Genomic DNA, 12,261 nt, shown 5'->3' on the forward strand with positions numbered 1-12,261 from the left:
AGTTAGAAAATCAAGGAGTATATGAAATCCCATGCACCGCCTGCCCCACCACATACATTGGACAAACCAACAGAAGAATAAGTGCACGCATTGAAGAACACAAGAACTCATTCAAAAAAGAGGAACCAACTTCTTCCCTGGTCCAACACTTTAAAGTCACAGGACATGATATTGACTTTAAAAGACCAGAACTATCGCCAAAACTGAACACTTTAACAACAGAATAATCAGAGAAGCCATTGAGATAGAAAACGCCCACACAGCATGAACAAACGAGATGACACCTCCGCCTACCAGCCATTTGAAACCCGCCTTATTGACAAACGAGTCCCTAACACGAGGAATGACACCAGACCCACACTCACAAGGTCCACACAGGATGTCACCACCGCACATCCACCCAGAAAGCAGACCCAAACCCACACTGATCATAAAGCACGACCAAGGACCAGAAGCCAGACCGCAGCTGCAACATTAGCCATTTCAAACCCCTCCAATCCATTCATGCAGCAGACTGACACCCACTATGAAGATGTAGCACGACCACAAAGCCAAACAACATATATATATATATATATATATATGTAGGTCTTTGGTTATTCGGGTTTTCTCCCGCGTAAAATTGGAAGTGTCTTGGCAACGTTTCCAAACAAATAAGATTACCAAGCTAATCCAAAAAGAACCCCCCACTAAAATCCAAGACAGAGAACAAGAAAACGGCACAGCCCTCCTCCCATATATAAAAGGCACCACAGACAGAATCAGCAAGATCCTCCACAAACACAACATCAAGACAGCATTCTGCACAAACAGAAAAATATCCACCATCCTAAGAAACCCCAAAGACAAAATTGAGTTAGAAAATCAAGGAGTATATGAAATCCCATGCACCGCCTGCCCCACCACATACATTGGACAAACCAACAGAAGAATAAGTGCACGCATTGAAGAACACAAGAACTCATTCAAAAAAGAGGAACCAACTTCTTCCCTGGTCCAACACTTTAAAGTCACAGGACATGATATTGACTTTAAAAAGACCAGAACTATCGCCAAAACTGAACACTTTAACAACAGAATAATCAGAGAAGCCATTGAGATAGAAAAACGCCCACACAGCATGAACAAACGAGATGACACCTCCCGCCTACCAGCCATTTGGAAACCCGCCCTTATTGACAAACGAGTCCCTAACACGAGGAATGACACCAGACCCACACTCACAAGGTCCACACAGGATGTCACCACCGCACATCCACCCAGAAAGCAGACCCAAACCCACACTGATCATGAAGCACGACCAAGGACCAGAAGCCAGACCGCAGCTGCAACATTAGCCATTTCAAACCCCTCCAATCCATTCATGCAGCAGACTGACACCCACTATGAAGATGTAGCACGACCACAAAGCCAAACAACAGCTATGCATATATATATATATGTTTTCTGAGATTTCGCGGGTATTTGTATGTAGGTCTTTGGTTATTCGGGTTTTCTCCCGCGTAAAATTGGAAGTGTCTTGGCAACGTTTCGACGAAGTCTCATTTGTCATCTTCAGGCTTCAACCCTCATTGCTCCCAGAAGCCAGTGTGTTCACAGAAAAAAAGTGACTATAAAGTTTATCTTAGCTTATCTAAATCTGGGTCAAAAAGGCAGCAGTCCTTTGTCAATTTCTTATCTAACTCATCCACGGTTTTCTTTTTCCCTTTATTTTTTGTTACTGTAACTGTTTATAATTTTTCAACAATGTTAGCAGAATAAAAATGGCATTGGGTCAGACCAGTTTTCTTCAATCTTCCTCCTACAATACAATCTGCAAGTGCAGACCCAAAGACACAAAACAGATCCACAAATATTTGAGCCTGAGTCATGTTAGCAACCTCAAAGGAAACAAGAATATTTTAATGTACTGACATGTCATTTCCAATTTTTCTTGTCTGGTGTGTTAATTACATTTAAAAGTGAGCTTAAGAGCAATATATAAAATCATTATAAATTGTTTGGTTACAAAATTTATTGTTTTAATAAATTTATAGAACAAAATTTATTGTTTTAAGTGTTATCCTGAAAATATTTCAGTAGAATTTGGAGAAGAAAACCCCTACACAAATGTCAGATTTCTCTCTCATTCTCTCTCCTCTCTTTCTTTCTTTCCCATCTCTCTTAAAAATGTTTTGCCTACATTTTTATTTGGCTGGCCATACAAATCCTCATATTTCCCTCTGCTTAACTTTAAATCTGAACAATAGCTTCCAGCCCTTCAGACCAAAGTCCACTTCTATGATTATTTTATCATTTTTTTTAATTTGACAGTTCATTTGATTATTAATATGATTAAACAGAAATTCTTCCTAACTGCAGGTCATCTACAGATCTGTTAACCAGTCCACCTACTGCTCCTCCATATGGACACCAGCGCACCAACGTGTTATAATCTACTAGCTAGATAAATAGGTGTAAACCAGTATTACGAATACCATTGTAATTTTTTCCAGTATCAGGTCTCAAAGGGGGTTGGGGAAATGTGTGGAGATGGAACCTAAAATTTTCCTTCTTGCTGCAAGTTTATCGAAATACCACTAGAGGGAAGCCAATTGCAAGGAATATTTTTGACTCGTCCGGAGTGGGCAAACTTCTCCAAACTTCCCATCTCCTCCGATTGCTCCTGGGGTACGTATTTCCGTTCCTCTGACGCTTGGCCGAAACCGAGCTCCAGTATGCGAAAACATCCCTCTCTACCCCGCCCCCCCCACAACCACCCCCACGCCCGATGGATTCTATGACTAAGAGAACATTCTGCGGTGTCGTAGCACCGTAAGACTGCACGAAGTTGGTGTCTTATTGCGAAGACCCACGTAACTTTCTTTTTTCGCCTCTAGCGGGATCTGATTTCCAGATTCCAAAAGGAAAAGAAAAGAAAGTGATGGACCAGTTTTGAAGAGAAAGGTAGGGGTGGGGGAATGGAATAACGGATCTTGCGCCTCCTAGATGGAAGAGGTTTGAATCCCTCCGTGGACTCGTGAGTCGCATCGTGCAATTCAGGCCCCTTCGATTAGCAACGAGCAGCATCCCTGGAGGAGAATAACAGGACCGACGTCGAAGGAGTCGAGGGCGGGAACTGAGAGGTTGTCCTGATGCTTAGCGAGCCCGGGAAGGACAGAAAGACCCCTAACCTGTCAGCAACAGAACTTGCCCGGGATTTAGGATTAGGCTGAATTCCGTCGCACCAGAATTTACGCAACAAACAAGGATTAGACAAGCAATTGATCGGTCACGACACCCCCAACTCCACCCCACCCCGCCACTCTTTGTATCTCCAGCACCCTCGTCGGGAGGAATATTTGGAAGATGGGAAAGCGTGAGACCCAGCGGGTGGAAGCTGCTCCGTCCCTGGCCGTACCCAACGGGGAGCGGCGGTGGGAGAGCGAGGGAGCCGCGGCTCAGTAGAAGGACCAGCGGAGGAAGGCAGTCTGCCCCAGCCCCGAAGAAGGGAACGGCTGCTCGCTCTCCGCCACCCGCCACCCGGCCTTTGGGCTCTGACGCTGGCCTCGCTTCTGAGACAGAGGCGCCGAGGAAGCGCCGCGCTTTGAAGAGCCCCGCCGCCCTTGCTGACAAGCCAGGCGAGCCCGAAGCGAAGAGAGCAGGTGCCGCTGTCCTTCTCGGGCGGGCGGGCGGCCAGCGTCCCCCTCGCTCTCTGCCCGGGCTTCCGTTCGCCGGCAGAGGCTGCCGAGAGGCGAAGGGGCGGCTCGCAGCTCTCCCTCTGGGCCACGGCTGGCGGCTGCGAGGGGGAGCGCGCGGAGCGGCTGGCAGCCCCCGCCCACCCCAGGGAGCCATTGCCCGCCTGCCGGTGAGGAAAGCGGGCAGGGGAGAGAATCGCGCTCCCAATCCCCGCCCTCCGCTCGGCGGCTGGGGCTGACAGGCCCTGGGCGGGCTGGGCTCGGCGGCCCCTGCTCCGGCTGCCATGTGCTGGGGCTGCCGCCTCTCCCGCGGCCTCCCTCGCTGGTCTAAATGCTCCTAGGGGCGTCCTGGCTGTGCTCCTCCAAGGCTGCCGCCGCAGAGAAGCGAGCAGCGGAGGAGAGGCGGAGGCGGCGGGCGGTTTCGGCGGTAGCGGGAGGCGGTGGCGGCGGCGGCGGGGGCAACGGCGAGGGACCGCCGCCCGCCGCCGGAGGGGCCATGGACGAGTCGTCGTTGCTGGACTTGTTGGAGTGCTCCGTGTGCCTGGAGCGCCTGGACACGACGGCCAAGGTGCTCCCCTGCCAGCACACCTTCTGCCGCCGCTGCCTGGAGAGCATTCTCAGCTCCCGCCACGAGCTGCGCTGCCCCGAATGCCGCATCCTGGTGGGCTGCGGCGTCGACGAGCTGCCCGCCAACATCCTGCTCGTCCGCTTGCTGGACGGCATCCGACAGAGACCCCGCGCGGGAGCTGGAAGCGGCTGCTGCGGGGGCGGCAACTGCGGGCCCGGCAGCCCCAAGTCCCCGAGCAACGCTGGCCTTTCGGGCGGCGACGGCGGGGACAACCCAACCGCCGCTGGAGCAGGAGGTGGAGGAAACAGCGCGGCTCCCCCTGTGAACCCTGGTTGTCAACCCGCCGCGGTGGCCACCACGTCCAGCGGCTCCCCGAGTGTGGCCGCTGCAGCGGCTTCAGCCGCCGCCAGTCTGCGGGAACTGGCCGCCGCCAGCCGGAGCGCCTTGCTTAAGGTAAGTTGGAAGCCAATTCTTTCTTTCTTTCTTTCTTTCTTTCTTTCTTTCTTTCTTTCTTTCTTTCTTTCTTTCTTTCTTTCTTTCTTCCTTCCTTCCTTCCATTCTGTGATCCACCCCTTTTCCAACGCTGTTTGTGTCAACCTTTTCAACTCTGTACCACAGAAACACCTTTCTGCACTTTTCATCCAGGAGGTTGACTATGTGTTATTGGGATGGCTCCAGCAACTTTGCTGGTTCTCTGAGTTAAACTTTGATGATTAGATGTAACAGGGTCTGTGGCAATCCTAAAGGTGGGAGATGTCCTGCAAAGAGTGCTGTCCATTAAAAGCATGTTGTGAGAACAGTGTTTTTATTTATTTTTAGAAATTCCTCCCCAGGAGGCAAAAAGCCAGATGCAATGGGGAGATTGCAACTCCTCTTTCTTTCCATGGCTTTTTCTCCCATTTGAGAGCTTCCACTCAGCTCTGAGAATGTCCTATAATTTTCCTTGAAAACAGCTCTAGGAGGTTCAAATTATGATTTTTCAGAATTGCAGGACTAATAAGTGCATCTGCCAAAAATCCTTTTCTCTGAATTGAAGCATAGAGGATTCACTTTGGCATCAGTGACAATATAGTGGTGGTTCTTTAATTTGTCTCAAACAGTATTTAGCCACCTATACTTGTTTATGTGACATGTAAGCCACCCTCTGCTTTTCTAAAATGAATGCACATTGACCCTCAACTGCTGGTGATGTAGTAAAATGTATAATAATTGTATACTTAGCTTAGTTCTTACTGTTTCTGAGCCCCCTTTCCCCTACTCATGCTTTGGTCTAAGGAGGATTCCATTCTGTGCAATTGTCCTTAAAAATCCCCTTTTTTGTTTATATTGTTTGAAGCTATTCTTTATATTTCTGTTACAGTACCATGATTGATCAAATCATGAAGTAATAGTGTATCTTTTTAAAGCATTTTTCATAAGAATATATTATTTCTTGTTTCTAACATGAGCACTTCAGAGAGCAAGCATTGTTTAAAATCATTGATAAGTGTTTGGTCTGGGCAACATTTCTTTCTTTGAAGGAGCAGTGACTGTAAATGAACTCATTTCTTTTACATAAAAATCATAAGGCTTTAAATAATAGTCAGTGTGTTGAATAGTATACAGTACTGGATTTTGTGGTTGAATAGCTAGCTACATGATACAAAAGCTGTAGTAAAACATATGGTACATAAATACAAGTTCCCTGGTACCTCTAATCCCAGTTGTAAGAAATAGTCAGCAAGTGATTGGAAACTCATTTCTCTTCTTCAGCCTCCAGAGAGCAGGTACCAGTCAGAATAGATAACACTGTGCTGAATGTAAAAAATACGCTATGGTGACAAGTAGCTTTCACATGTTCTCGTGAAGCAATAGCATTATTTAATCATCACATACTAAAACTAGTTTTTCCATGTGTCAGGTGGACTACCTTCACATCTCATTATGTGAGGCTCTGGAACATGACCACAATCAAGAGATACTGCTAGACCTATAGTAAAAATCAACATTGTTAGTGCAAGAATGAGTGGTTTCTTGTACATACTGGTGTATAACAAGTGACAAGAGTTGGTAAAAACCTCTTTTTGTTTGAGACTTGCCTCGCTTTTAAAATAACGTATTCACTGTCACAAATGTGTGGTTGCATGTTTGTTCCCTTTTTCAGAGTAATAAGTTCATGAATGAGTTCATGAATGTAAAGGTTTCATTGAAATTATTTGTTTAGCCTTCTAAGTGATTTCACAGCATTACCTTTTAAATCAGCACAGTATTTCCAATCCTTAAAAGGTTCTTCACAGCAAAAGAAGTTTGAAGTAATGCTAAATATATAACTATTACAAGGAGATAAAATTCTTAGCATTATTACTATTAGTTATTTCACATGTTCTCCTCAAAACTAAATGGAGCTCCTTGTATGCAATATAGAATATAAAGTAGGTGATTGCAAAGAACATATATTTTGCCAAATTATAATATTTATTCAGGGGGGATATATCACCAAATAATTTCTTACTCTATAATTTTCTGGAAATAAATACTAATTGGTCATTGAAAAGTAGAATTCATCCTAACCCTTCACCTACTTCCACAGGAAGAATTATGAATGGTAGAAGTAGCATGCTTATGCTTACTGAGTGCAAAATTATTATCATGTTGGATGGCATTTTTGTTAAAGAAAATTAAGAAGCAATTTTTTAAATTTGATGGCAGCCATCCTTTGTGCATTTGCAGGAAATTAAGTTCATAGTGGTTTTGTAAAACATAGATGATAGCTTCTTCTTTGAATTGTTACCAATCCAAACTGTCTTTATGAGGATGCAGAATACATTAACTTACTGCAGCGCATAGCCTTAGACTGTATTGAACTAAGTAATGAGGGATATTGGGATGTGGAATTACCTACAAAGGGAAGTAGAATGTCAGCCATTAGAAGATTTTTTGTTTCAGATCCAATATGCATTTGTTATGGTTGCTTAAATTGGCAATAAATCTCAGAATGGCAAATTATACCAGATGATATGATTTCATTGTGCCTATAGCTCTGTATATTTACTAAGAAATATGCAGTTCTCTCAAAGCAGACTTACTGAATTAAGTAATTAAAATTTCCCTAGAGAAAATTTATCAGTCATCCGTGTTATGACCATAAAGTACAGGTAGTCTAACTAGTTTAGCCACTGTAGGTTACTCCACTTAAAAATGTCTGTCTAGTGTCTTATAGTTGACAGTGACCAAAATGGTTTTGCTCCTGTTCTTGTTGTTATTGATATTATTAAGAAAATCCTTCTGAAATGTACAATTGATAAATATATCTGCCTGAACCTTCACTTTCCTTTACTAGGTTGCCATTGCTGATATTTTTTGTTTACATAAAATCCCAAATCATATTCTGTTTTATAATTTAATAAATGTTTTGCATCTGCAAATGAGATGAATTTTTGATCCTCAGATCAAAAATCTTTCTATGCTAGAAAGTACTTACTTTTACCTGACTGCTTATTCAGTAGTCAACATTTTTAAAAGCCTCATGAAGTCCAATACATTTAGCATTCATTTGATATCATATGTTAAAAAGAAACAGCAACAAGCTCTGGATTTTTATTTGCATTTTAATGCTTCATTTTGATAAGGGAATCATTGGAAAAACAGGATGTGTTTAGAAATATGTACAGTAGTCATTAAGCTTGTGTTATTCAGGAATATTGTTCTGTGTAGTTGTCATTTTTTGTTTGTAAATTTAATAAGACTCTGACCTCTGTTTAAGTGAATAAGCACACATTGTGGGTTTTTTCCCCAGTGGAGGAGGGGGAATAATTTACCCAAAATTGAATGGAAGAAAAATTATAGTAATTCCTATGATATGGGATATAAAATATTTTCACACTCAAACATATTTATTTACTCTATACAGTGCCAAACTCCCAAAAGGTTTCCAGAAGATTACAGTATAACTAATACAATTGTAAGATCAATACATAACATAAAATCCATAGAACTGCCGTCCCACTACAGTGTCCATTAATGAATGACAACTTTTTCACGAAAATTATAGATTAAACTCTGTGAAACAACTTTGTGTTTAGAGCTTTGGAAAAGTGGTTTGCACATGCTTTTTATTGTCGCTGTGATTAAAATATGAGGGGCGGGGGGGCGGGGAGAGAGAATTAAAACTATTTTATTCTTCTGTCCATTCCAATTTGGGGCTAAATTTGTACCAATACTGACCCATTCAACTGAAAATAGTTACATACTGAGATCAACCACCAGCTTTATAAGCTTTCATTCTTTGTTTCACAAAAGTAGGAAGGCCATTAACAGCCTTAGATTGGGTGATGGGTTATAAAGGCAGATATTAAAAGGATGTGACAAGAACTCTAATTATTTGGGGGCTACCAGATCCAGGCAAGACATAAACTTCACAATTGCTAACATGGCAGAAAGAGTTTTCTGTATCTTTTTGCTACTATCTAGTGATCACCTGGATTTATGCAGTCTAAAACTAGCACCCCAAACTATTCCTTCCAACATGCTTATATCTAGAAAAAAAATGCTAAGTGCATGCACTTAAAGATTCTCAATATGTAAAGATATTATTCTTCTATGATTGTGAGAGGTACTGAAATAGTGTCAAAAATAATAACTATATTTGCAACCCACAGGATATCCTTTTAATTTTTAAACTTTTATCTAAAATGCAAACTTTTATCTAAAATGCAAAGATTATAGTAAAGAAAAAATAATGACTTCCCCCTTTAAATATAATACATTTTACTTCTCTTTTCTACTTTTCTAACATTACTTCTCTTAAAATACGAGAAATGATTTCTCATACCTTATCTCTTATTTATAAACAGATCCTTAAAGTCTCATTCAGTTCTGATAATCAAAAGTTCATTAAAGGTTATGTTACCATAAATAACAATATTAATTTTTAACTTTAATCAAATAAACCAATTTTATTTTCCTTTCTTTTGCTTTTAATAATTTTAATCTTTACAGCAGTCAGTTCAAATATTCTAGAATCTAATTTCTTTTCATTTTTTCTTTTCTTTGTTCCCTTGTTCCTTCTGACAAAATCTTTCAAAACTTTAACAGTCCCTTTTTAAAAAAATCCAGTGTAGAAAAAATCCAAGTGACTCCTCTGGTTTGTTCCTTGTGCATACGTTTCGATTATTAATATGTCAGATGGTTTTATTTGTATAGTCAGTGTAACATTGTTTTCCACATCCTACTTGTAGTTTGACATTTTAAAATCCACATTAAAAATCAATCTCTATTTTGCCTGCTAGAACTTGTTTCTCTCCTGTAAGATCTTTTACATCTATTTATGGTGGACGTTCTTAAAATTAATTATAGAATCCATTGTTCACAAATATCCAATGCATTCCATGTTAAAGTATTTTGCTCCATTCGGTATTAGCAAGTTTCATTTAACTGATCTTCTTTAATTGTAATATTTAGTTTCTTCTGTTTCCCTGTGGTGTCCAATCTTCAAAGTCTCATACTGTCATGTTTTATTTTAAGAAGTCAAAACTACAACATTTCCTCATGGGAAGGATTGATATAATTATTTTCAAAATCTTATTTCAAATCCATCTGGACCATTAGTCCTTCTATAACTTTCCAAAATCAACACTTTAATCATCCTTTTGTTGTTTATTTTTTCTAAGTCCCTAAATACATACTTAAAACTTCTTTCACTAAGTATTGAAGGAAACCCACTCAGTGAACGCCATAAAACTTGTCGCACTGGGGGTTCTTAATATTTGAAAAGCAATTAAAAAGTAATTCCAGAAGTGATTAAGAAATGAGGTTCAGTCAAACTTTGTTTCCACATAGGCTATATGAGCTTAGTTGAAATTCCTCAACTCCCTACTGGTCAATTTGCAAGTCAACTGCAAATACTTTGGTTCCTACTGTTTACTACCAAGGAGCAGCTGCCTGGAGATCCCTTATGGGTGATCTCACAATCTCTCCTTTCTCCAGAGATATTCCGCTTACTTGGATCCAACAGCTGCTAACAATCTCCATTGAAATGTTGTCCCCACTCTTTCAAGAATATTTAGGTCACCATGACCTACCAGAAGCTTATGATTCTTGGAACCGTTTTTCCATCACATTTTCTTTTCTTCTACTGGAAGGAAGACTTTTGCCTTTATTTATTTATTTATATTTGGAGTGAAGCCATATTTTGTGCTGTGAAAATTTATGTTATAACAAATGATCTGCAATTCTGCCATTCCCCTAGAGTTTATTAACATTTGTCATCATGCTATGGGATCTGGTTATGGTATGGAGCCTTCTGGTTGACTATTCATTGATGCATGGCTTGCACTTTTCTGCTGATTACTTTTTATGGTTTCAGTATGTATTTAATGTAGTTATTCTTTTATTGTTATTTGTATTTTGTTTGGTAGTTGTTTTAATTGTGAGTCTTCCAGAGTCAGAAAAGTGAGATGGGTGACTATATAATTTGAATTGCTTAATTAATTAATCCTTGGAATTTTTAATTTACTTTAGTTTTAAACTCTTGATGTTCACAGATAAAATTATATATTCTTCTCATACTTCCTGAATCACAATTTTCACTACATATATGATGCACATGAATATATTTTGAACATTTAATATGGCATCCCAAAAGTTCACTGCATATTGTTGTAATCTATATATTGCCTTTAGCAATAAATTGCAGTTGACAGAAGTTAGTGTCGTTTCTCTGTTTTGTTAGAAATATGACAAGGCTACCTGTAGGAACTGGGTAGGTCAATGAACAATCTGAAACTTTATGAAGAAGTCAACAATGTGCTTAAGATTTTTTGAATTCCTGTTTTAAAGAATTACAAGTCAGAGTTTCTGATTAAAAACTCTGATAAAAAAGATTGACTGATTAATTTATTGCTATTATAGATTGCCAACTATCAGCAGCAAGGTGAGGATAAATCAGTATAGAGAGCATGGATTATAAATAAAGTAAAAGAAATTTTTAAGAAGTGTTTGAAATTTTCTATACAGACAGCTCCCCAAATTTGATTGCTTTTTTATTTTTTTAAAAAAATCCTATATCTATCAATTAAAGTGTTCCATTGCAACAAATCAAATATAATTTCATCTTTTAATGTTGTATGAAAAATTCTTCCTTGTTCCCTGAATCAGAAATTTACAATTCTTGATATCTTGATAGTTTCCAAATATTGGTGATATAGCCAAGTAGAACCTATGCATCTTTCAGATATAGTGATTAATCCAGAATCATATCCGCAATCCTGTTGAACTTGCCCCGAATAAAACAGTAATCAAAGCAAACAATACAGGATGGAAGTCAAAAACCTATCAAAAACTATGTCAGGAAAGACATTTGTGGGCTTTTCTCTTATGGGATACCTTGCTTTCCAAGATGGAGTGCAGTTCATATTTTCAAAGCCTTCTATAGTCCTGTCAAAAGAAGAAGAAAAAAAGAAAAAAGGAAAACAATAGGACAGGAACGGTAGGCATGTTTGTGCTCTTATGCACACCCCTTATGGTCCTCTTAAGAATGGGGTGAGGTCAATAGTAGAAAGTTTTTAGTTAAAGCTTTTGGGATTATGGGAAGAGACCACAGAGTCAGGTAAAGTGTTCCAAGCACTGATGATTCTGTTACAGAAGTCATATTTTCTGCAATCTAGATTCAAGCAGTTAACATTAAGTTTAAATCTATTAGTTGCTCTTGTATCATTGCAATTAAAGCTGAAGTAGTCTTTAGCAGGAAGGACATTACAATAGATGATTCTATGAGTTAAACTAAGGTCTTGTCGAAGGCGACGGAGTTATAAGTTTTCTAAGCCTAGGATTTCAAGTCTGGTGGGATAAGGTATTTTGTTGTTTTCAGAGGAGTAAAGAACTCTTCTTGTAAAATATTTCTGGACACGTTCGATTGTATTGATGTCAGAAATGTGGTGAGGGTTCCAGACAGGCGCGTTGTATTCTAGAATTGGTCTAGCAAATGTTTTATATGCTCTGGTTAGTAGTGTAGTGTTTTTGGAAAAGAAGCTATGCAAG

The 12,261-nt window shown here is 40.1% G+C and overlaps 1 protein-coding gene across 2 annotated transcripts in view; it reads left to right on the forward strand.

Annotated features, from left to right (window-relative positions):
- The first annotated feature begins 2,784 nt into the window (after positions 1-2,784).
- SH3RF3 (SH3 domain containing ring finger 3) overlaps positions 2,785-12,261 on the forward strand; it is a 267,145-nt gene continuing 257,668 nt past the window's right edge. For both annotated transcript variants that reach the window (XM_058184948.1, XM_058184949.1), the window contains exon 1: positions 2,785-4,698. In XM_058184948.1, the coding sequence (XP_058040931.1) occupies positions 4,009-4,698 (690 nt within the window). In that variant the 5' untranslated portion in view covers positions 2,785-4,008. The remainder of the gene's footprint in view (positions 4,699-12,261) is intronic.

This window comes from Ahaetulla prasina, chromosome 5 (genome assembly GCF_028640845.1).
Source record: "Ahaetulla prasina isolate Xishuangbanna chromosome 5, ASM2864084v1, whole genome shotgun sequence".
In the NCBI taxonomy this organism is placed as follows: domain Eukaryota; kingdom Metazoa; phylum Chordata; class Lepidosauria; order Squamata; family Colubridae; genus Ahaetulla; species Ahaetulla prasina.